Source organism: Bombyx mori, chromosome 12, assembly GCF_030269925.1.
Source record: "Bombyx mori chromosome 12, ASM3026992v2".
NCBI classification, from domain to species: Eukaryota; Metazoa; Arthropoda; class Insecta; order Lepidoptera; family Bombycidae; genus Bombyx; species Bombyx mori.
The window spans coordinates 1319142-1346273 of NC_085118.1; the positions used below are offsets into that span (position 1 = coordinate 1319142).

General features: G+C 37.7%; 1 protein-coding gene across 1 annotated transcript; it reads right to left on the reverse strand.

The window, feature by feature from the left end:
- Positions 1 to 616: 616 nt before the first annotated feature.
- Positions 617 to 24481, reverse strand: LOC101742944 (uncharacterized). Its single transcript, XM_004929351.5, has 6 exons — positions 23995 to 24481; positions 5731 to 5929; positions 5084 to 5222; positions 4101 to 4215; positions 2976 to 3211; positions 617 to 988 (listed from the first exon to the last, which is right to left on the reverse strand). The coding sequence occupies exons 1-6, from the start codon at positions 24415 to 24417 to the stop codon at positions 703 to 705; spliced, it is 1398 nt and encodes a 465-aa protein (XP_004929408.2). The 5' UTR covers positions 24418 to 24481; the 3' UTR covers positions 617 to 702.
- Between the last annotated feature and the right edge of the window lie 2651 nt (positions 24482 to 27132).

A 27132-nucleotide genomic window follows, 5' to 3' on the forward strand; every position in this document is an offset into this window, starting at 1 on the left:
CCGTAAGTCGCCCGCGCGATTCGCTCGGTACATTCCGCCGGTCGCTTCGCCGGTCGCCGGTGCGCGTGGCTTGTTAGGTACATTTCTATGCTCTTATTTTAGTCCCTAGACGCTTCGCCGTTCGCACCGCGCGAATATTCGTATCGGCGAATGTCCCGTGGCCAGGCTGTTAGTAAGCGACGATTCCGGGCTATTTTATCTCGGCTTTCGGTTTCGGGAACGTATTTCAATACACTCTGTTTACATTAATCGAAACATCTAGAAGCGTCTAGAAATCTCTCGCATTACGATACACATTACGGAGTCGACGCGAAGCTCCCTCAAAACACATTTGTTTCCAATAGGCGTCACAATTAAAAATTACAGATTTACAAACAAACGCCCAATCTGTAACTTAATCCACTCGATCGATATTTTCAAATGCCAGCGTCAATTACTCCGAGCGTCACAAGCATTATAATGTTCAACATACAAAAATAAAAGAATTGTCATAACACTATGATGCTGATATATGAGACCCTAAAGATATTTATTTTATTAAAAAATAACTTAAAACTTCTTTGTAGCTTCGAAGAGACACATGGCTACACTAAAACAGTGTAAGTAGTGTATTTCATTTCGGACAATTACATTAAAGGGGAGCCTCACCTTTTTATCTTACAAGTTGATTTATTCTTAATAATAAAACTATGAATACTGCAATCAAACCACCATGGTTTTCTCCGGCTGTGGCCTAACACGATGGAACCTTAGTCTTCTGAATCTGCGCAGAGGACATATCCCGTTAGTTTTGTCGTAAGATCCGTATTCACAGGACGGCTGGTTGCAGTGTCCTTGTGCTACGCAGACGCGGTCTCGGAGGCCGAAGTGCTCCTTGCCTCGCGCGAGGGACAGGCAGTCCCTCCGACGGGCGGCTTCGGGCCAGTCGCAGATGCAAGAGCAAGAGCCGTTCTCTGGTGTACTCAAGAACAAAGTCGGACAGGTGCATCTGCAAAAAAGATTACGATTATAATAATACGTACTCAACAAATGTTCACGATTGACTCCCACGGTGATGGAATAACATCGTGTAATAATAATCAAACCCGCTATATTATAATTTGCGTAATTACTGGTGGTAGGACCTCTTGTGAGTCCGCGCGGGTAGGTACCACCACCCTGCCTACTTCTGCCGTGAAGCAATAATGCGTTTCGGTTTGAGGGGTGGGGCAGCCGTGGAAACTATACTTGAGACCTTAGAACTTATATCTCAAGGTGGGTGGCGCATTTACGTTGTGGGATGGCTATGGGCTCCAGTAACCACTTAACACCAGGTGGGCTGTGAGCTCGTCCACCCATCTAAGCAAAAAAAAACAAAAGGCACTCACTATATACTGGTGGGAAAGCCTAATATAAGCCTGTGAGGGTAGATACCACCATCCTGCTCATATCTGCTACGAAGCAGTTTCAGTAGTTCCGTAATTGATATTACAACCTCAAGTCAAATGGTGGGTGTCGGTAATCCACACGTATATTTTTTCCATTGTTCTAGATAAGCAACCAGCTCAAAGCCTACCTGATTTCAACTCCATACCATAACCTGAGTGCCACCACTAGCCTTGAAACCGAATACTATGTTTACTTCGTGGCAGAAATAGACAGTAGGTCGACTATCACTACCACTATCCCTACCACTCGTAGTTATATATAAATTGATTTTTTTATTATTGTTACGCGCTGATCAATAAAAAATCAACCGAAACACAAATTAAAACTGTATCAACACTTAGAACACTTAAGGAACATTTTACAACTCGTAGTTCACTTCTTCCGCTTCGCTTCAGGTGATCCGTTCGCTGTTTCGCTTCGAATAGATCCGATGGCTAACTGCCTTCGTGCTATCTCCAACGCTTTTATAGTCAATACGATATCCCTAGAACTATCGAGAACATTGCTGACAGGTCGAGTAGTTTCGATATGTTTCTCCGCTATCTGATAATAGATGGCGTTGTACTTCCCGAGCGTTCTCGAGTTTACTAGTTCCCTTGATATTCGTTTCCGGCATTTGACAGCAGATGGCGTTGCTCTTACCGGTGCAACATTATCATTGGATTCGTTTGCGTAAAATGTTAGTGACAGCGGATCCAGTGTTAACTTTGGGAAATTGGTCTAAGCTGAGACATTCGTATTTGAATTTAGATAATTTAATCATTGCGAGTCTACGTATGGAAATGGTGGTCCAAAATAGAGGTGGAAGAGATCGGCCGAAGAAGACATGTATGGAGTGTGTGAATGTCGATATGAGTGTTGAGATGACGGCTGATAGAAGAGAATGGAATAGATAAAATCGGTATGGTGCTGACTCTACCTAGCAGTGGTGGATTTACACTAGGGGCAGTCGGGTCAAGTGCCCAGGGCGGCAAATTTTATAGGGCGACAAAATTTTGAAAGTAATTTTTTTTTTAGTCGCATGAAGATTGCTCAATATAATTAATAAATAATTTTCTTTTTAACTGATAATTCAAGCAATTTATTTATCCTTTATTTGTGAATTATAATTTTGGCACTTTTAGTCAAAATTATTAATCAAAATGATTTCATCAATTTATTTCCTTAGATATTGAAAATAATAATCGATTTTTCTATTTTCTGTACTCAAAGAATTTTTTTTTTTTTATGTAATCTAATCATGTGTCACCCTTAGTGTAAAATTTATAATTGTTAGAAAAAAAACAAATACATATTTATTTATGTTTTTGGAATATATGACATATGATAAAGTTTCCGCAATAAATTAGTTATTTTAATTTTGAAAAATAAAATATAATTTATATAAACTATAAGTTTAGGTAAAATTCCAGGATTGGGGTGAATTTTTTTTCGGTGCCCAGGAGCGGCATTAAGTTTAAATCCGGCCCTGCTACCTAGTGAGATAAGGTGGAGAAAAAGAAGATTCATTGCGATTCTACGTTGCAATTGTTGTGACAGATTCGAACCTGCGTAGTTGTGGAGGGGCTGTTGGCTCCTCGCTGTCCAGCTTCGGAGCTTCCGTGGGCATCCTCCAGTCGTTTTGACTTTCGATGGCCAGGTCTCTCCTTGGCTCAGGCTCGGGCTTGCTCTCGATCCTGGTTCTGATAGTCGTCTGCAGAGTCTCTCTGGAGACGCAGGCGCATTTAGTGTGGTTGTAGAACACCATTCTGGCCACGTTCGTGTTACCGTCTGCTTTGTGTAACTGCAAATTAGAATTATTTTTGGTGTATTTTTCTTGCTGGTGGTAGGACGTCTTGTGAGTCCGCGCGGGTAGGTACCACCGCCCTGCCTGTTTCTGCCGTGAATCAGTAATGCGTTTCGGTTTGAAGGGCGGGGCAGCCGTTGTAACTATACTTGAGACCTCAGAACTTATATCTCAAGATGGGTGGCGCATTTTCGTTGTAGATGTCTATGGGCTCCAGTAACCACTTAACGCCATGTGGGCTGTGAGCTCGTCCACCCAATTAAGCAAAAAAAAAATACCTGAGTCCACAGACATCTACAACGTAAAATCGAGTATTTACCTGAGTCCATAGCCATTTACAACGTAAATGCCGCCACCCAGCTTGAGATATGAGTTTTAATGTCTCAGTATAGTTACAACGGCTGCCCCGCCCTTCAAACCGAAACGCATTACTGCTTCACGGCAGAAATAGGCAGGCACCCACCCGTGCGGACACACAAGAGGTCCTACCACCAGTAATTAAGCAAATCTACTTACTTCTATTTGACTAATTCAGCATGTAACCAGTCAATCTAAATCTATTCATAATTAGATGACCCAGCAGACTTCGTAGTGCCTCAATTGATAAATAAAAGACCTAAACTTTTGTATAAAATAAACTTAAAACAGACAAAAGGAATCCGTCCGACGAGGGACAAATCATAGGAAAACTAAATTGTTATTTTTATTTAATTCCGAGCATTTTTATATTTATCTACCTTTTAAACCTTTTCTGGACTTCCACAAATAATTCAAGACCAAAATTAGACAAATCGGTCCAGCCTTTCTCGAGTTTTAGCGAGACTAACGAACAGCAATTCATTTTTATATATATAGATAGAAGAAGAAGATTGATTAGAGTACTCACATAAAATGGTAATGCGACATATTTCCCTTCGATGGGTGCGCATATGTCAGCGTCGTTGGTACAACAGCCGGAGTCAGGAGTGCAACGGTGGAGCCGGACACACGAGGGCATGTAGCTGGAAATTATTCATCATTATTACTTTTAGCGATAAGACCGCCTATTGTACAATATGTGTGTCTGCTTGTTGACTGTTTTCTAATGTTCATTTTATTTTTTATTTTTATTGCTTAGATCGGTGGACGAGCTCACAGCCCACCTGGTGTTAAGTGGTTACTGGAGCCCATAGACATCCACAACGTAAATGCGCCACCCACCTTGAGATATAAGCTCTAAGGTCTCATGTATAGTTACAACAGCTGCCCCACCCTTCAAACCGAAGCGCATTACTGCTTCACGGCAGAAATAGGCAGGGTGGTGGTACCTACCCGTGCCGACTCACAAGAGGTCCTACTACCAGTAGAGTGTACTGTAGTGTACAGTAGAGGTGTATTGATACGTGTTCACGGGGACTTCCATAATGAAGGAAAATCATCGTGTCGAAGAAAATCGGTTGTATTTCCTGGTTGTAGAACGCGTTATGGGCCCGCCCGAGTTGGTAACACAGTATTTTCTATTGCTGTCGCGAATCTGCCATGCGTTCCGGCTTGAAGAGTGGGTACTGTCGTAGAATACAAAAGATACTTCTAATTCATGTCTCAAGATGGGCAACAACATTCACGTTGGATGTCTCTGAATATCGGCAACTACTCAAGATCATGTCAGCTCGCCAATCCATCTTCTTCTTTTTCTTTTTCTGAGTCCGTCTCTTCATTGCTGAAGGTTGTGTTTAGTTTAAAACATACACCACTCGATGCTCTATACTTTCCCACGTCTTCCTGTCCTCGACGGTATATATATTTTTTTAAATCCATCTCGTGCCACAAAATATGAGTAGATGTTTAGTTAAAGCCCAACCACACTAGCCAGTGGGCACTAGCACTTACTTTGTATCCGCGGCGGGCGCCATCTGCCGGACGGTGAGCCAGCGAGCTTGTGGAGTGTGACATCTACTCTCCCTGATGAACTTGGCCGCGTTAGCGAACGCCTCCTGACGAAGCTGCGTTCCCAATTTGGTTAATGATGCTGAAATCATTTTCAAGGTACGTTTAGTTCGCGCTCTACAGGTGCGTGTATGAGGGAGGTTGTTGTGGCCTAAAGGATAAAACGTCTGGCGTACTCCTAACAAGCAAATGTGTCGGTGTTCATATCACCCATGTATATATACATTTTTATGAAATTCCTACTTAGTATATTATGATGATCACAAATAACTTCCACGATAGAGACATATCGTCGCTTGATATAAATCAAACTCGCAATAAATACAATTTATGAATGATAGTCAATGAGAGTAAGATGCATTATGAGCTCGCCTTGATTTGCAACACCGCCCAGCCTGTTTGCCCAGTCTTGTGTTCTGATTCGAAGGGCTGAGACAAACTTTAGATGGTACAGTTGAGACTTTGACATCGTGTTTCAAGGCTTATGGTAGTATTCATGTTACGATACCTATAGATTTCGCAAACCAGCTCGCGCCGAGTGAATCGACAACTTGTCCATTCAATTAAAGTAATACAATTGTGATACTAACTTTCATCCAAGATTCTGGGTCTCTCATTCGTCAAAGCGATCGGTTCAGCGGCTGATATGATAGTCTTTTTGTAGGTGGTCTTAGTGAATGCCGAGGGCATGGTTCCGAGAAGTGGCTTGGATGTAGAGAATGTGACCTCGTCCTCAGTCTCCCAGTCTTTGTCGTTTAGGTAGTCGCCTTCGGAAAGATCTTTCAGCAACTAAAATGTAAAAAAAAAATTGTATTAATCTTCAATTTTTGTTTACTTATGTATGCGTTAAGTTTTTTTTGTTGTTGCTTAGATGGGTGGACGACGTCACAACCCACCTGGTGTTAAGTGGTTATTGGAGCCCATAGACATTTACGACGTAAATGCGCCACCCACCTTGAGATATAAATTCTAAGGTCTCAAGTATAATTACAACGGCTAATTACAACGGCTGCCCCGCCCTTCAAACCGAAATGCATTACTGCTGCACGGCAGAAATAGGCACGGCGGAAGTAGCTTAAGCTAAGGGGCTATGCCAGTTACGCGCGGACGGTTAGGTGAGCTCACGGACTCAACCTAAGAGATTTTGCGAACACTAGCCCTAGCAAGAGCAGTGCTTCGCAGAATCTACTGCTGGATCGGAATCGCGACCCACTGAGAAGATCTGAAGAGAAGCTCAGTGGGTTATGTTTTTTTTTTTTTTTTTTTTTTTTATGATTGAAAGTTTACTGGTGGCCCGAAGGCCTTTCCAGTTTCACCAGGACAGGTGGGCGAGCAAAGGCTCAGCCAAGAGTGGGTTATGTCTGTGGGATCTTCAATCGGTATTGAAGTTACAACGCACTGTCGTGAGCAATGGGCGAAACAACCTCAAACCTCATCTGCAGTATCAAGGTTGAACTTGGCATAACAACATTCCTTATCAGTGAAACGACATTAAATTTCCTTGCTTTAATCACATGTATGGTCAGAATTTCAGATTCAATAAAATATGTGTCAAGGTGTGTAGCGCATTTACGTTGTAGATGTCTATGGGCTCTAGTAACCACTTAACACCAGGTGGGCTGTGAGCTCGTCCACACAACTGGCAATAAAAAAAAAAAAGTCAACACGCTACCATTTGAATGTAAAAAGAGTTAGGCTCTCGAGTGCTCACGATTTGTCTGTAAGTATTTCGTTTAGTAATTCTAGTGTGTGTTTTTTTTCAAACTTGTTATTCCTTTTTTTACCGACTACAAAGCTAAGAGAATGGGTTATGACTTAGCAATTTATTTACGATCACGTATGTTTCAGTTTACATATTACATTCTTATTGCCCTTGTAGGCAGACGATCACTCGGCCCTACCCGATGGTGAGCAGTTACTATGGGCGTCAGCATGCCAGGGGTAGAGCCAAGCCGTTGGCCAACAGTGGTTACTCTCCGCAAGCTTCGTTTGAAGAAGGACATATTCATAGCGCTCAGGAAACAGCGTGGAAGGGAATTCATTACAAAATCGGATGGTACGTGGCGAAAAAAAATTATTTCACTAAGTAATTTATTTTGGGCATTCATAATACGTACCTAAATATTCTCAAATATTGATGCAAAATATTTCAAATGAAATAAATGTTTTGTCACACGCTTAAAAGCTCTAATCAATTTTCTTCTTACTTAAAAGTAGTAGAAGTAAAGAAGTAGAAGTATTACTAAAAAATCGTGATTTGTTTTAATAGTGACAGCTGGTTCTTAGATTGCTACATAATATATCATTAGCGGCCGATTGCTTAATTTTAATTTAGCTAATTTTAATTTTAATTTTACTAACCTGGTTATAAGTATTACTCTACTAACAACATATGGACTTATAATGGTCTGAATCAAGTGTTTTTTTTTTATAACGAAACAAAGATTTAAAGTTATTGGAAACGATTTATCCGGGATATCCGGGAGTGGACCGGTATTGCCTCCGTCGAACAGCTGTTCCGGCTGGCTGCTGACAGAAAGGTATACAGAAAGCTAACGGCCAACCTTCAGGATTGAAGGGCACTGGAAGAAGAAGAAGAAGGAAACGATTTAGGTCACGACTCCTTTGAACGTGGTACACTTGTGTTACGTTTTTTGTTCCGTCTTCTAATTTTATACAACAGCAAGTCTTGATTAAAAAGCAACTTAACTATGGCTCGATCACGCATTATATTTAATTAAAGTTTTTTTTATTGCCCTTGTAGACAGACGAGCATACGGCCCACCTGATGGTGAGTGGTTGCCGTCGCCCATGGACTTGGGCAGAGCCAAGCCGCCGCCTACCGAGTGTCGAGAGTGCTAGAAGATGATTAATCTACTGGCTACTATTTCCTCATAAGCTTCTTTTATTTTACAAATGACAACAACTAAAGTGGGACGAAAATTATACCGAAAGAGTTTCAGAAATGAAAAAAACGACCATCTGAGTCGTCTATTATCAAAGGTGGCAATCTGTGCATTTAGTCAAAAAAAAATTATTGATATGTCAATACAGATTGATTTGAATATAATCGTCTCCTTCAAAGAATACGGTTCAAAACCTGCATTAAATAAAGGTTAATACTTAACCTGTTATTTATCTAAGATGTCGTTCAGAAGAGTTTTGTGACTGCCAACGGAATACAAAGTCAATAATTCGTTTTTCTAATTTACCAATAATTGCCCAAAAGTCACATTGCCGGCTTTGATAATAGTCGACTCAATTCTAGAAGATTCTTTAAGACCGAAAGACATGTGTCTTGTCAACTGTCATGTGTTGTTTTTGTTGTAAAATCCTAAGAGTTTGCTAATTTGCATAATTCGTATGGCGAGCGTATTGAGAACCCGAGCGAATAGACACAGACCGTTGCCTATTTCTGTCAGAAAAAAAAATGGATTCTTGTTTTGAAAATCTTATAGGATCTCCTAGGCGCAAACAGAGTACAATTTGGGATGTCTGTCTCGCTCTGGCACGGGCTTAAATTTTTTATAAAAAAAGTCTACTCTGTACGTCTGAAAACTAAAGAAACATCTATAATCAATAGTGTTTTTTTTCCGAATATGATACAATTGAAACTCGACCTCATATCGAATAAGGTGGAATTTACGAATGTCTAATCAATCCATAGCCCCAGATGGAGATTAATCTTCGCGGGTCACAAAGAAAAAGACATAGGATAGAATAGAAAGAAGACAAAGAAAAAGAAGTAGAAATGTAACTGGTGGTAGGACCACTTGTGAGTCCGCACGGGTAGGTACCACCAACCTGCCTATTTCTGCCGTGAAGCAGCAATGCGTTTCGGTTTGAAGGGCGGGGCAGCCGTTGTAACTACACTGAGACCTTAGAACTTATATCTCAAGGTAGGTGGCGCATTTACTTTGTAGATGTCTATGGGATCCAGTAACCATTTAACACCAGGTGGGCTGTGAGCTCGTCCACCCATATAAGCAATTTTTTTTTTTTCCGAAACATCAATTATAATTAAAATTGAGACGTTAAAGTGCGTAGATGACTACGAACTCGAAAAGTAACTCACAAAAGCTTTAACTAAGAGCTTAAACTTTAAATGACATTATATAAAAAAGCTAATAAGACCCTTACATCGATTTCCCGAATACAGCCCTGCAAACATCATCGCCCATGCGCTTCCAAGAATAGCCAATGTATTTTTACTCGCGTCTGGTTCATTTCACAATCCTACATACATACGGCTTTTACGATACGATCGATCAAAGAAATATCTTTTGAAAGGTTTTTTTTTATACCTCGTAACATTCTTTGTAGTTTATTTTGCGATTCGAAGATGCTCTGCTGAGGATGTTGCCGCCTTGATGTTTGGTATTTTTGTTGAGGGTTTGTTAGTTTTCTTGACGCAGGCGTGCGAAACATACGAAGTCTTTAAATTTGTCCAGAGCACCACCTCATCTATTCCCGTGGGTTTTTTCCTTGCCTATTCGTTGATGGCCTAAGAAAGGGGATATTTCAGCTACGCGCGGACCAGTATCTGGAGCTCACGGGCTCAACCTAAGAGAATTTATTAACATTAGCCCTAGCAAGAGCAGTGTTTAGTACAATCTACCACAAAATCGTGATCCACTGAGAAGAAGTAGAAGAATCTAGAAGAAGATCCGGCGAGAAACTCAGTGGGCTGTGTCTATGGGATCCCTTGGATGTTGTAAGCTATGGGACTCACTGCAAAATAGGTACCATACTCCAATTATAATTATCATACCAGTATACTGCGATCATCATTCCGCATTGCTCGTGGATGTATTGAGTTCGAGTAGGTACCATCCTGGTTACCGTCCTCGGCGGACCCGTCGCTTGCGACGAAGGGCTCGACGAGTAAATTAACCCATAGACATAGCCCACTGAGTTTTTCGCCGGGTCTTCTCAGTGGGTCGCGATTCGATTCGGTGGTAGATTCTGCGAAGCATTGCTCTTGCTAGGGCCAGTGCTAGCAATACTTCCGGTTTGAGTCCCAAAAGCTCACCTACGCACTAGGGTGAAGATGAAATTATAGCCTCTCAAGGCTATCAACATAGGTAGAAAAAAAAGATACCATCATATTGCTTATTTCTGTGCATTCCAGTTTGAAGAGTGGGGCAGCCACGAGGTCGACCTCATGCTGCAAGTGAGGCTAGGGCGTTGGCATTGTGATTTCTATAAGCTCTAGTAACCGCTTATTACCAGACGGGTCGCGAGCTGATTTATCCAAGAAAATAAAATACGTTATAAAAGTCAATTTATTTTAAGACGAATTTGTAATACATTCGACACGAAATTTTTCTTATTTTTTTTTCTTGCTGCTCTCCATAACATAAACTTTAACAAGATGCAAATCACTTCTTAGCGTGTACTTAACAAACTATACAACGTTTGATCTTCACATATTGGTCTTTATATCTTTACAACTCTATAACTCCCAAACTTTATAACTCCACTGAATCTGGTGTAATTACTGGTGGTAGGACCTCTTGTGAGTCCGCGCGGGTAGGTACCACCGCCCTGCCTATTTCTGCCGTGAAGCAGTAATGCGTTTCGGTTTGAAGGGTGGAGCAGCCGTCGTAACTATACTGAGATCTTAGAACTTATATCTCAAGGTGGGTGGCGCATTTACGTTGTAGATGCCCATGGGCTCCAGTAACCACTTAACACTAGGTGGGCTGTGAGCTCGTCCACCCACCAGAGCAACAAAAAATAAAAAATAAAATCAATTTTGTCTTGTCTGTTCTGGCACGATTAACACCAGAGAAAACGTTAGTAGGAACGCGTGGAACGTCAATTTTTTTTTTTTAAGAAATTTTGTGACCTGGTAAGTTATTTTTACCAGTACTTATTTTTATGAAAAATGATAATACGGAGTGAAATGAAGTGAAATGAAATGAAGAAGATTAATTTGAAATGAGATGATATGGGATAAAATATAATAAAGTAAAAATGGTGGTCATTTACTGAGATTTTTTCAGTGAACTTTTTGGGGGATCCCGAGAAGTTACGTCCAGTGGCTTTGTTTCGTTTTCCCACATTTGTGCACATTCACAGATATTAAACAGTTAATAAACCACCGTTATTACACATTTAAATCTGAAGAAAAACTAAATAGACAAAATAAAGCAAATCACACAACTTCTTTTTTTTTTTTGTTTGTTTTTTTTATTGCTTAGGTGGATGGACGAGCTCACAGCCCACCTGATGTTAAGTGGTTACTGGAGCCCATAGACATCTACAACGTAAATGCGCCACCCACCTCGAGATATAAGTTCTAAGGTCTCACTATAGTTACAACGGCTACCCCACCCTTCGAACCGAAACGCATTACTGCTTCACGGCGGAAATAGACGGGGTGGTGGTACCTACCAAATTCAAATTCAAATTCAAAATCATTTATTTCAACTTGGATGTCATCAAAAACACACTTGTTGAATGTCAAAATGTAAAAGAAAATGTTAACTCTACCACCGGTTCCAAAAAAGCCACAGTCCTGAGAAGAACCGGCGAAACAAACTCAGCGGGCTTTTTTATGTATTTTCTCAACTATTTTCTTCTTTTTTTTTTTTTAAACATGATAACATATTTACAGTATACAAAAAGACAAGTCAAAAAAATACAATTCAAATAAATAATAATAATAATGAAAAATGAAAAGGCCAGGAGCGAACGCCTCATTCCCACGTAGTGCCATCTAGTAAAAAATCCTTAACTTTATAATAGGCCTTGTTGCACAAACGTTCCTTGACAGTTTTCTTAAATCTATGAACAGGTAGTAGTTGAACGTTTTGTGGGATCTTGTTGAAAAGTTGTACACCCAGCCCCCTGAAAGAGTTGCTTATTTTCTTAATTCGAGCCGCCGGTAACGCAAGCCTATGTTTGTTCCTAGTGTTCACATTATGCAAATCGCAGACTCTGGGGAATTCTACAATGTTTTTACGCACGTACAATAAATTTTCAAAAATGTATTGGGACGCTAAAGTTAGAATTTTGATTTCCTTAAACTTGTCCCTCAAGGATTCCCTCGGGTGCATATTATAAATAGCACGAATAGCCCTCTTCTGCAGGATGAAAATCGTTTCGACATCGGCAGCATTGCCCCACAGCAAAATGCCATAGGACATAACACTATGAAAATAACTGAAATAAACTAGACGTGCCGTATCTTCATCAGTATACGTTCGTATTTTTTTTACCGCAAACGCTGCAGAACTAAGTCTATTCGCTAACTTGCATATGTGAGGACCCCACTGCAGCCTGGAATCAACTGTTATACCAAGAAAAACTGTCGAATCAACAAGCTCCAGTGTCTCTCCACTTACAATGATATTAGTGTCTACTTGTCTAACATTGGGTGTGGTAAATTTTATACATTTTGTTTTTTTGTTATTTAATAACAGATTATTAACACTAAACCAATGTACCACGCGCGAGATAGCATCATTCACATCGTCATAATCTTCCAATTGTCGTTTAATTTTAAACAATAAGGATGTATCATCAGCGAATAATACGACCTCGTGACGGGTTTCAATAAACTTTGGTAAATCATTGATATACACAAGAAATAAGAAGGGACCCAATATGGAACCCTGAGGAACACCCATATTAAGTAAGACACCGGAAGATCTCTTTCCTTTAACGTCTACCTTTTGGATTCTTCCGGATAAATAAGATTTAATAAGTTCTAATGAAACGCCCCTAATACCATAATGGTGTAATTTCCTCAACAATGTATTATGCTCAACACAATCAAAAGCTTTAGATAAGTCGCAGAATACCCCAAGGGCATTATGCGATTCCTCCCAAGCCTGAAAAATATTTTTAATAAGATCTACACCTGCATCAATAGTCGAACGACCTCTAGTGAATCCATATTGTTTGTTATGAAGCAGGTTATTGGAATAGAAATGGTTCAAAAGCTGTTCCAAAATAATTTTTTCAAAAATTTTACTCAATGTAGGTAGTACTGAAATGGGTCTAAAGTTAGTGGGGTCAAAAGTACTACCAGATTTAAACAGAGGTATTATTTTACTATATTTCATTAGATCAGGAAACACACCATTATAAATACAGTCATTAAATATTGTAGCAAGGTAAGGTGCGATTATATCAATAATGGATTTTATAACCTTAATTGATATTCCCCATAAATCACCAGTTTTTTTAATATTAATGGTCTTGAAATTATCAATTATGTCCTTTATAGCAATATTTGTGAACTTAAAGTTAACACTGCATTCATCAACATGATCTTGCAGTAATGATTCGGCGACGGTAGGAGATGAAATTAAAGATTTTGTAGTAGAAGCTGGGATATCAGCAAAGTAGCGCTCAAAAGCACTGGCCACTTCTTGATGAGAAGTTATTATTTTATCATTGATTTTCAAAATTGATTCAGCATTGCTGTTTCTGACATTCCCAGTCTCCCTATTAATGATATTCCAAGTCATTTTAATTTTGTCAGGTGCATTTTTTATAAGTTTGCCTAAGTGCAATGACTTGGCCAATGTACAGACTTTTTTAAAAAGCTTGGAATATTTACAGACATACTCATGAAATGACTTATTATGATTATAGGATTTTTCATGATAAAGGTCATATAATCTCTGCCTACTTTTGTGAATTCCAACAGTCGCCCATTCATTGAATGATCTTTTATTATGTAAGATCAGAGTTTTAGAAGTAAAGATGGCACTAAATTCATCATTAATGCAATTAAATAAATCCATGTAGTGAACATTAGGATCTTCACTATAACAAACATTCGCAATTCTTGCCAAAACTTTACCTCTAAACTTCTCCATACGTCTAATATTAATAGGAACAAACTGTAGGTTTCTTGAACTATTAACATCTGTAACAGATTTAATTTTAAAAGATATGAATTGTCCACTGTGGTCTGAACTTAAATGATTAATAATATATTTATGCAAAGGTTTTACGTTTGTGAAAATATTATCTATACAGGTTGCCGATGTGCTAGTTTTTCTTGTGGGCTCTGAAAATAAATTGCTAAGGTTATATGATTTTAACAATGTTCTGAATCTAATAGTGGCATTTGTATTTTCTAATAAATTTATATTAAAATCACCACAGATAAAAATATGTTTATTAGAAACAGAGAGCTTTAATAAAACATGTTCCAATATATTTTCAAAAGAATCATATAACGAATTCGGGGGCCTGTACACACTTACAACAATGAATCGCTCAAGCTCTACACATGCCATTTCAATAATCCGTTCCACAGAGAGGCTCACAATGTCTCTACGTTCCTTACATTTATAATCTTTATTAACAATGATAAGAGAGCCTCCTCGTATAGCATTCTCTCTGCAGAAGGAACTCATAACCTGGTGATTTTTAAAATTACAATTTAATTCATATTTTTTAAGCCAATGTTCAGTTACACATAGAAAGTTGACTTTGTTGTAATCTAGAAACAAATCAATTTCAAGTTCTTTACCCATCAAACCTTGTAAGTTCTGATGCACCAGGTTGATCACAGTTGTTTTCAAAGAAACAGTATTTGTTGATGGGCTGTGTCCAAATAAATCATATTTACTGCAAGAGGTAAACTCTGTTGTCTTAGTATTTAATTTAAATTACTTGGAACGGATTCCAAATTAATAGATGTCATATTTTTTTCCTGCTCAAAAGAAGCAGTAGGTTGATTAGCCAAATTCATGGCTAGATAAATGTGTAAAAAATAATGTAGCGAGTTTGCTACTTGTCTAAAATTGTAGCTACCTAAATAGTATTTGTTAGGTTTTGTCATACTAATACATTTATTTTTTATCATGCAATTAATGTCAATAGTGTAAAATATATTTTGTGACTTGCATGGTGTCGTGACATAATAATTATTTACATTTGAAATTGTTTGCATAAAATCATTAATACTATGTCTCATTTTGTTTTCCGCTGGCATACTCTGAATAAATGGAAATGCAAACATAATGATCTTTTTCACCTGTAGTGTTAATAATTGAACCGTACCCGACCGAACCCGTGCGGACTCCCAAGAGGTCCTACCACCAGTGATTACGCAAATTATAATTTTGCGGGTTTGGTTTTTATTACACGATGTTATTCCTTCACCGTGGAAGTCAATCGTGAACATTTGTTGAGTACATATTTCATTAGAAAAATTGGTACCCGTCTGCCGGATTCGAACACCGGTGCATCGCGTCATACGAATGCACCGGACGTCTTATCCTTTAGGCCATGACGACTTTCAACTTCACTTTCACTTCTCGCGTTCCCGCCAAAAAGTCTGGAACGTCAATGAAAACATTAGTTGCGTTGAAGACGTTTTACATTGCGTGCTCAATGAGACAGCTTCGTGCATTCTCTTGCTCGTCAGTGAAAGATAACAGGACGAGTCCAGGCAGGATGTTAGGTCGAAAGCCGAAGGTTAGGTATACAGATTGCCAATCAGCGTTAGGGAAATCTAAATATATAATATTGCACAAATAGGTCAAATGACGTCACTGAAATGTGTAGAGTACACTTTGATATATACGAAGAAAATAATACATCATAAATTCAATAAAAACGCAAGAGTGCTGAGTTTACTGGTGGTAGGAACTCTTGTGAGTCCGCGCGGGTAGGTACCACCACCCTGCCTATTTCTGCCGTGAAACAGTAATGCGTTTCGGTTTGAAGGGTGGGGCAGCCGTTGTAACTATACTTGTGACCTTAGAACTTATATCTCAAGGTGGGTAGCGCATTTACGTTGTGGATGTCTATGGGCTCCAATAACCACTTAACACCAGGTGGGCTGCGAGATCATCCACCCATCTAAGCAATAAAAAAAAACAGCCCACTGAGTTTCTCGCCGGATTTTCTCAGTGGGTCGCAATTCGGTGTTAGATTCTCCGAAGCATTGCTCTAGCTAGGGCTAGTGTTAGCAAACTTCTTCAGTTTGAGCCCGTGAACTCACCTACCCGTCCGCGAGAAGCTGGTATAGCCCCCTAAGCTATCAGCGAATAGGTACCGAAAAAAATATCTTTTAATAAATACTGGCATCAACTGTATATTTCCCTCTATTGTTGGGATACGCCATATGGATACAGCACTAAGATCAGACATACATGACTTTCATTCTTGAAGACATTCCTATTAACACATGTAATCTTATACCTTTAAACGAGCAATTCTTGTATATAATATATATAATCTGAATCTTGGAAACGGCTCCAACGATTTTCATAAAATTTAGTATACAGGGGATTTCGGGGGCGATAAATCGATCTAGCTACGATTTCTTGTCAGAAAATGTTGTTTTATTCGTGTTTTCAATAATCAACTCTTCCTGACATATATTGGCGAATAATAATTCTATTTTTCTTAACTGAGGGCAACTAACCGCTTTAAAGACGCAACAATATGGGATTTAAAAAAAAAATTCTAGTATAAGAAGAAAAGCAGTACCTGTTTCGACATAGTATCATACCTTTCGCTATCTTCATAGTACTTAAAGTCCCATATCATAATTTTTAGCTAAATTTACTTATTCATTCTCTTATCAGCGGTATTTATCACATTGCAACATTATTACTGAGAAACGTGACTTAATATGAAACTTACGCGCGCCTAAAGTATGCGAGGATAATATTATTTATAAATTACCTACAATAAAATTGCGTAAAATAATAATCTGTGTGTTGTTTTAAACGATGTGCTTCGGTGACACACACTTTTGTCATTGGTATTGGCAGAGTTCATCATGAAAGATGCTTTCGAAGTATCAATTCTGTTCACGCGATGATGTCACGTTTTTTGAGATAACCGCTCTATACCAAGTGGGTCGTGAGCTTGATGGAACTGAAAAGGACATATAAAGACGTTCTTTGAAAGTAAGAATAAGATACATTAGATAAACTGTCAACAAAGCAATCTTCCCGCGTACTGTTGCGCCTGTGGAATATGCGAAGGTAAGACGCGAGTAAACACTAGTGTAATTGTAAAACTAGGCAAACCCACTGCTTCGCTCGCTTGGTTTTGGTATTTCAGAAATAATGACATTCTCGTGCTATGAATATTTCTTCATGCGAAATTTCATTTAACTAAATTGGTTCAGCTATCTTTGCTTGGTTTAGTTTATAATACTAAATGTAAATAGGTAAAGAGAAAACAGCTAACTACGTTTTCTACTACATCAGTTAATTAATGATTTATATTATATTTATATTATATTTATTTATATTATATGTATTAATATATTTTTAGAAAATTTTGTGTATTTAGAAATATACAAGTTTTTTTTTGTTTTTTTTCTTGATGTCAATAAAAAAACAAATCTGATTTTTTTTTTTATTGCCTTTGAGGCAGACGAGCATACGGCCCACCTGATGGTGAGTGGTTACCGTCGCCCATGGACTTCAGCAATGCCAGGGGCAGAGCCAAGCCGCTGCCTACCGAAATACTGAATGTAATACAAATGTAATACAAATACTGAAATCTCAGTACGTAAGATTTAGGTCGAATTTCAATCATCAGGCCAGTAAATTTACTAATAGGAGGAAGAACGGACTATGTTATTTCTTGTGGTCGTGACTAATTTATGATATGCCTTTTTTAATTTCTGATGAGCGTCAGCTCGGCGATGCAATACGTGCCATTATTACTGTTTTTAAATAGATAAGCTTGCAGCGCACCCGGTGTAAAGGGACACCGAATTGGGTTCAAACACTACAAAGAAAACATTGAGAGTGAAATCTCAAGTATGTTGAAGCAAATTTCACTTTTACAGGACATCGGGTTCGAGGCACTGTATTTTTATGGAAAAAAACAGGTAGACCGTACTCCCAGACCCACCAGTGTGATATCCGGGATTGGTGACGCTATAAGGTCGGTCTGGTCCGCCCACCGTGATACACAATGGTTCTGGTCACATTTTAGTCAGTTCAACTTGAGAATGACTCTGCTACCACTGTAAGCGGAATTAAGGACATTTCCCATTGATGAAAAAAAATATGCACAAAAGTGCGCCTACATCTAATAGGCTTTATTCAATATAGGAACGCCTAATTGCTTTACAGAATCGAATTGTTGTTAATATTGTATTTTCGAGTCGTCATTACGACAACACCTAATTAGGAGCCGATATAAGTCTTATAGAACATATGTTGGCACTAATTGAAACTCGATAAACTGGCTTTTGTGACTTATAGTTTTTTCTCGTGACGCTAAGGTCGGTTGTCATACAAAGTTGCGTTTAAGAGTCGTGTTGTTCAACTGCTACCAACGCTTACGCCATGGCCGTAAACAATATTTGTACGTCATTTGATTTTTTTTAACTAATTTAAAAGTGTTAGTACAAGTAACAGAAGAAAGTAAGTTGCGTAATTAAGAAAAAAAAAACTGATAGAGAGATTACTGGTGGTCCGGAGGCCCTCCCAGTTTCACCAGGACAAGTGGGCGAGCAAGGGCTCAGCCGGGAGGCGTGGGATTTGCTAACAGCTACCCAAGCGCATCCAAATGTGGCCTAACAACTCAAGAGTAACTGCTTTGCGAATGAATTTACTAGTGGATCGGAATCGCGACCCGCTGAGAAGATCCGGCGAGAAACTCAGCGTGCTGATGTTTAGGTTAGGTTGCACGTCGAACTCCTTGCCGAGTTTTTTAATGAATGACATCTCGTGTTGGCCTTCTAAGTTTACACAATCTTTTAGCGAACTATTGCCAGAGGCTAAGCCTGATATCACCTTACAAGGTACAATTAATAAAAATGTATCACATAAATTTATGGATTTTAAACGTTTTTCCATCATTCGAGCATCTCAACTGGAATCTTTTAGTGAATATAATATATTGTTTGTTAATCAACAATTGCTAAAAAAAGTGCATTACTAAAATTTAATGTATTTCTGTGAACTCTTCTGAACTCTTTGCCGAGTTCGACGAGTACGGCTACCGAAGTCCCGGAGCCTGATCCAAGTGTTTGAGTTAAAGATATCTAAGGCAACGGTTATTACCAAGCATGTCTAGACTCGAACCTGAGATTTCTCGGGTGAGATCTACCCACGATACCACCAAGCCACAAGTACCATACAATTGCGCTGTGAGATCTGTTATAAATAAATGATTCGTTTTAAATGTGACCCATTTGGCTCCGCGGGCCGTGTGTGGGGCGCACATCTGTTGTGGTTCCGGGTTCGCTTCCTGTAGTAATCAACGTGGGTGATCGAGAAGCTATTTCTTTTACTTTTTTTATTGATCTATAGTGAATAGATAGTAATAGACGTCACAATTTGAGTACCGCTGCCCACCGAGAGTTATGAAGTCGAAGTCCCAAGTATATACTTTTCGGTAAGCACTCACCATCAAGTGGGCTTTATGTTCGTTTGCCTACATGGACAATAAAAAAAATCTACCGTAACACATTTGAATAGTTTATCATAAACAAATTAAGTTTAGTTATATTAGAATGATAAACATTTTACAAACATTAAGACGGGGTTTCAACACACCAAATAACGGATAATATAGTAATATCGATACTAGTCACTACATAGTATAAAACAAAGTCGCTTTCTCTGTCCCTATATCTGTCCCTATGTATGCTTAAATCTTTAGAACTACGCAACAGATTTTGACGCGGTTTTTCTTTAATAGATAGGGTGATTAAAGAGGAAGGTTTATATGTATAATAACATCCGTTAAATAGTGGAGAAATACTGTTATTTTTGAGGTTTCTAATGTGATGTCGTAAATAATCTATATATATAAAAATGAATTGCTGTTCGTTAGTCTCGCTAAAACTCGAGAACGGCTGGACCGATTTGGCTAATTTTGGTCTTTAATTATTTGTGGAAGTCCAGAGAACAAGGAACCAGCCCTTAGTGCCAACATTGGCAGTGACCAATACCCTGATCTGTTCTGTCTTATATATAGGCGGCATGGGATCCCAAAAGTACCACTGTAAGAGTACCACTGGCCACCGCAAGACAACATTAAAACCTCATTTTAATTGGCATAAAAGTTGCTCCTTTAAACCAGAGCACATGATTAATTTCCAAAAGGTAGAATGGTGGCAGCTTGATTGGCTGTGGCAAAATTCCAAATTTAAATGAAATTGGATAGACCTAAAGATCACTAAAGACTATAAAGGACATATACAGATTTGTCAACTCCTAACATTCTATTCGTGGTCGAAATACCTGCGATTGTTAATGCATGGCGCTTGCAATGCCACTGATATCTATACTAATATTATAAACAGGAAAGATTTGTTTGTTTGTTTGTATTGAATAGGCTCCGAAACTACTAAACCGATTTGAAAAATTCTTTCACTGTTTGAAAGCTACACTATTCCCGAGTGACATAGGATGTAATCTTAATTGATTTGAAAAAAATAAATAAATCGGGATCCTTACTAAAACTCCAATAATGTAACCTATTGATGATAGAATAAAGTAATGTATTACGAATATGTAGAAAACATTATTAATTACAAAAAATGTCGTGACAGCATATGTCTAACTATTGTAGTTATGCCGTAATAAGTGTTCTTTAATTTAAAAAAAATTAAAACAACGTCAAATATCGTTGAATTTTTGTTCAAGACCCGAGCGGAGCCGAAGCCGCTAGTATAGGATATTTATAAAACTGAAAATCGTAAGTAAACCCGTTAAATAAAAACCTTAATGATTTTTAATAACGTTCAAATTTTAAAGGTTACATGTTTTATTTGGTAATTTAATTTAGTTTAATTTAAATTTAATTCAAATTAACCCATTGAGTTTACAGCCGGATCTTCTCAGTGGATCGCGATTCCGATCCGGTTGTAGATTCAGCGAAGCACTGCTCTTGTTAGGACTAGTGTTGGCTAATTCTCTCAGGTTGAACGCGTGAGCTTACCTACCGCTCCGGTAACAGTGAATTATATTTTAGGACACCGGTTACAAACATGGACGGCATTCAGATATCAATTTTTGCAACATAGGACTTCAAGAAAATATAATATACAAAAAAAAGGGTTTAAAAAAAAAAACTTGGTTATATAATTGACTTAATCTCATTTCCTTTGCCAGTTTCAAAGGAATTGAGACATTGCATTCCTACTGGAGCAAGTTTGCCTCGAATAGGTTTTGACTGGTCGAACAATAAATCACTAATTCTTTTGATGCGTCAAAGAAAATATTACAAAGAATCTAATTATAAAGTCTTTGTTTGTTGGGTTCATTGTAAATAAATCAGCTCTATGACTTAATCATAATATGTTTTGTTCTGTGTTACGTAAATCTTTTGTGAAAATTTGACTCATTCATTTTTACTTTACTTTTTACTGATGCAACTTGCAATAATGTTAAAGAATATGTGTGTCAAATTCTAAAAAAAGTTTTTTTTATATATTTCAACGTTAAAATTTTGAGGCTTTAATTTCTGGAATATTCTTTCAATGAGTGTTTTCTTACAAAATGCATGAGTTGCAATGAATGATCTTTGCGTTTACAGCTTATAAGGCACTAAGGAAGGAGAAAAAAATATATAATGGTATAAAATATATATAATGATAGTAATTATTACTAACAAAACGTTATGGTTTTAAAAAAAAAAAAAACTGAAATAAAATATTAATAATAATAATAAAAAGACTTGAACAACTGAAAATACTTGAAATGGAAACAGAAGAAAAAAGTTATACAGTGGTACAAGCCACGAATATATTTAAAATAACTTAATGGTGTAAGAGACTTTTGAAGCTGCCATAATATTAAAAAATAAATCTGTTCGATATGATATAATATTCTATTTAACTCTATATATAAAAATGAATTGCTGTTCGTTAGTCTCGCTAAACTCGAGAACGGCTGGACCGATTTGGCTAATTTTGGTCTTGAATTATTTGTGGAAGTCCAGAGAAGGTTTAAAAGGTGGATAAATATGAAAATGCTCGGACTTTAATAAAAATAACAATTTTGTTTTCCCTTTGATGTGGCCCCGTCGGACGGATTCCTTTTGTTTGTTTTAAGTTTATTTTATACAAAAGTTTAGGTCTTTTATTTATCGATGAAGGCACTACGAAGTCTGCCGGGTCAGCTAGCATATATATTTGATTATAAACGCAAATTTGAGTAAAAGCTCGTGTCGCTCGCTAAGAATCGTTATTTTGGTGTCAATGCCGAGAATGGCAGACGCGCCAAGTCATATTTCGTGATCACAATGAAAATTTGCAATTTAATTGTAAATCAGATTTGTCATAACAAGAAACAAACATATATTCTATTCATAAAATAACAAAAAAATGTACCTTCTGTATATTAGGACGGATTGGAATATTTAAACTAGCGTTTAGAAATGTTGATTAGAATTATCTCTTTGTTAGTTTTTCGATTAAGCTTTTGTGAGAGACGGAGAGAAGGAGATAGAGTTTGTGTTTAATTATCTCCGACTTCCAAGGCAGAGTTCGTACAAATCCACAATTAGAGTTTTTAACTTTCTCGACTGCCTGATAATGTACATAATAAAAATGACAGCTCATTTTTTTTTAATTAGCTTTGTTAGTGGCTTGAAGTATTGTCGGTAAGCATGGGAAAATACCACGATCCCGCCTGTTTCGACCGCAAAACAATCTTGCGTTGTGTCATCTTGCGTCAATGAATAAATCGATAGATTTACTGGTGGTAGGACCTCTTGTGAGTCCGCGCGGGTGGGTACCACCGCCCTGCTTATTTCTGCCGTGAAGCAGGAATGCGTTTCGGTTTGAAGGGTGGGGCAGCCGTTGTAACTATACTTGAGGCCTTAGAACTTATATCTCAAGGTGGGTGGCGCATTTACGTTGTAGATGTCTATGGGCTCCAGTAACCACTTAACACCAGGTGGGCTGTGAGCTCGTCCATCCATCTAAGCAATAAAAAAAAAGAAAAGTTGCGGTAGGCAGCGGCTTGTGCGGTAGGCAGCGGCTTGGCTCTGCCCCTGGCATTGCTGAAGTCCATGGGCGACGGTAACCACTCACCATCAGGTGGGCCGTGTGATCGTCTGCCTACAAGGGCAATAAAAAAAAATTAAAAAAAAATTTAAAAATAAAAGAAATATATCGCTCAATCGAGCCATTCCCTAAACTCGAATCAGCTATTGTCGATAGGAATGCCATTATAACTCTCTGTATCATTAATTGTGTAATAATCATGTTTATAAATCCTTTGTTTCAGAGTTTAACATGTAACAAAAATACAAAATTTAAAAAAAAATCGAAATCAAATAACTTTGCATCATCAAGAATGAATCTAAAACTAACGATCAGATGTTGATATACTTTAAATGTGGCCACAAGAGTAGCGTTTGAATAAAAAAAAATCATCAAAATCGGTTCACTTAGAAAAAAGTTCTAATAAAAAAACAAGAAATAAATATATGCGAATTTCCATCCTTCTCCATTTTTGAAATTTATTTTATGTATTTATTATTTTTATTATTATTATATTATTTTTATCGGTTCAACTCATCTAATAGCTATTTCTCACAATAAATGATTAAGCTGATTTCGTTATGGATACTACAGCTTAAACCCCCTTTAATTAACATTTTAAATTAATATTTCGTGTTAACAATATTAATAAAAATAATTATGAACTGCACACATAGTATATTTTAATCAGATACATTTTATATTCACGACAATGTAAGGAAAATTCAAACTTCAAAACATTAACTAATACCTATGTAGTTTGAGGGAATTTTATTTTTCCTGTCAAGTTGGTTAAGACCAACTGGTGCATTCGTCCAAGCTGATTTTTATTTTTGTCTATTTATTTATCTCTTTGTACAATATCACAAAGCTTATGAGTAAAGTATTCCAATTTCCACCTTACCTCATCCTCGTCGTTGTATTCTTCATTTCTCTCAATTTTCTCTTCATCATCCTCCCTGGTCCGTTGCAATTCCTTCACTATAATATCCATTTGATCAGCACTGAGCCCCCACTTCTCCATAGTAGATATCAACTCTTCTTCTTCATCAGACAACTCGAATTTATCGGGCGACAACGCGTTAAATCTCTCCAGCTTCGCGTAAAGCTTATCTTTAGAATTCGATCCGAAATTATCTGGCGTGGGTGCTATTGTGATTTTTTCAAGTTTCTCGTAAAGTTTGCCAAGACGATCAATGAAAGAGGGCGTTTCGGTAACATAGGTCCATATGGGAGTCGTAAGGAGCACCAAGAATAACGATAGACACAGCATATTGCGTGCGCGCCGTGATCGGAACTGGCAAAACAGGCTAGTGGCAGGGAACATAGCGCTATTAAAATAACGCGCTATCTGTACGCAGCATATAGCGCGTGCTATTCATTGTTAACGTTGACGCTAAAAATAACGACGCGATATTATTAATTATAAGGCCGCCAATTTATATCACCGACTTTTATTTGTTTTATTAGTTTACTCTGTACATAATATGGTGTGAAATAAAGAGTTATATTATTATTATTATCATATTTTGTAGTCGACCAATTTGTATATACTAACGCACGACGCTCTAGTTTCTAAACGTAAACAGTTTGATACATGCATACCTGTGTCAGCTACATTGCTTTTTAATTCATAATTTTATTCTGAAAGGAACACAAGTTCATACAATAATATAATAATAATAAGGTGTTCCCGAAAAATTTTCACGACAAAGGAATGACGTAATGTAACATTGAATCTGTCACTGAGTGTCGAATATCTGCTATTCTAATCTTAAACGTATTATCGATTCACATCAATAAAATCGATCTATTGGTCGACAGGATTGCATTAGTTCAAAAACAAAGCCAAACTTTTAATAAAATCTACAAATCTTGAGAAGCTAGAATGTGAATCATCAAGAAAAAAGCGTTTATAGTTTATAGCAGCGCTTTTGCTAAATGTGTATTAGTACAACACTACTGTTGGCGTCTGTGCGGTGAACACGTTTGCTCCGTGCTTAGGGCCGGGTCCCGCTCGTCTTACGAATGCTGATTTACACGAAAGCTCTTTAGAGTAAAAGTTTCACATTCATGAGCTTATGAACATATCCTTCTGTGTGTGTTTGAATTTTTTTTCTAAGATCGCATCGTAACCTTTCCTACGGACTGTTAGTTTGTTTTATATTTATGTATGTTAAATGTATTTGTGAGCTTATCGTTAGTAGATTTGTAGGACAGACTAACCCACCTGTTGTTAATTGTTTCCGGGAGTTTGCTATGTAACAAGCTCTTAGGTTTTGTCAAGACGTAAACATAATTAAATGATATTTCACGTATGACGTGAATTAATTTTAGATAGCATTAAGGTTAGTTTTTCGGGATGTAAATGCTCAAAAGCACTATAGCTATAAAGCCATAAAATCTAAAAAGCACTTGCTAAAAGGTCATCGTTTTTTTTTTATTGCTTAGATGGGTGGACGAGCTCACAGCCCACCTGGTGTTAAGTGTTTACTGGAGCCCATAGACATGTACAACGTAAATGCGCCACCTACCTTGAAATATAGGTTCTAAGATCTCAAGTATAGTTACAACGGCTGCCCCACCCTTCAAACCGAAACGCATTACTGCTTCACGGAAAAACTATTTTGTTAACTCCTATTTCTGCCGCGAAGTAGTCAAGCGTTTTGAAGTCATATCGCCATGACGTCATATTTGAAGAATGCAACGCGGCATCCAGCTTGTGATGTTCATATACTTAGACAGCCACTTAATGCTTATGCTTATACCTACTGAGATATTCTCCACCCACCACTATCATAAGTAAGTCACTGAAAGACACAACAATATATGTAATGAGTGAAAATAATTGATACAGTCTTTGTTCAATAATTAAATTGATTTATGTTAACTAGCGACCCGTCCTCGCTTCGCTTCGGAAACTGTTATTTATTATTGATTTCTCCACTATTCAATGGATGTTATTATACATATAAACCTTGCTCTTCAATCACTCTATCTATTAAAAAAAACCGCATCAAAATCCGTTGCGTAGTTTTAAAAATTTAAGCATACATATGGGTATAGGGACAGAGAAAGCGAATTTGTTTTATACTATGTAGTGATGATACACATTTATTACTTGATATTATTTTCAAGACACTCACTCACTACGCTATGCAGTTTTCGAGATAATATTGATACAAACAGTCGTAATCACAATTAAGATGTAATTAGCTTAATAACTTGTTTGAGGTCAAAGTGTATGTTTTCTAGAGGAGCGTTTACATATTTTATCACATCGGTTATATAATCTATAATATTATAAGTGTGTAAGTCCGGAGCTGTTTATTCAATCACGAAAAATGTTAAAACTGAATCGGATGAAATTTCATTTTCTAGCTAGGGTTAAGGTATAGGGTACTTTTTGTGATGGCAATTAACATGACCGGGAAACGCCGAGTAAAGCAAGAAATATGACAGTGTATGCGCTGTTTCGTGACTTTATTTATCAATGTATTTAGAAGTCGACTGGTCATGAACCAGAGAGAATCGCAAGCAACGCTTTGTGCCAAGAAAATTAAATGAAAACTCCTTATGAATTAAAAAAAAAGATGTGTGGTGTCTGTCGTGTTTGTTTTTAAACACTACTACAAGCGCAACGTGTGAATGTGTTGAACGCGAGCTACATAGTAGGCGCAGTGAGGGGTGGAAGTTTTTTTTCGTTACGGAATTTCACGATTCCGCTCTCAAGCCGCGCCCAAGGCCCGCGATAAAATCTAAGCAATAGCTTAAAAAATTAACGCAGATAATACGTGGCCCTTCTACTTCGAAATATAACTATGCTAACTTTCTATAAGGTTCCCGCGTCTCTAAAGAGCCGTGCCTAATAAATACAATAAATAAAACACGCGATAAGCCAGAGAGCAGATTGTGACATGATGTTGACGTAAGATACATTTATAAAAATCAAAATGAAGTATTTACATCTAAAAAATAAGATGTTTTTAAACATGATAAAAATTTGTTTGTTAACAAATTTATTGTGGAATATTTAGATAGC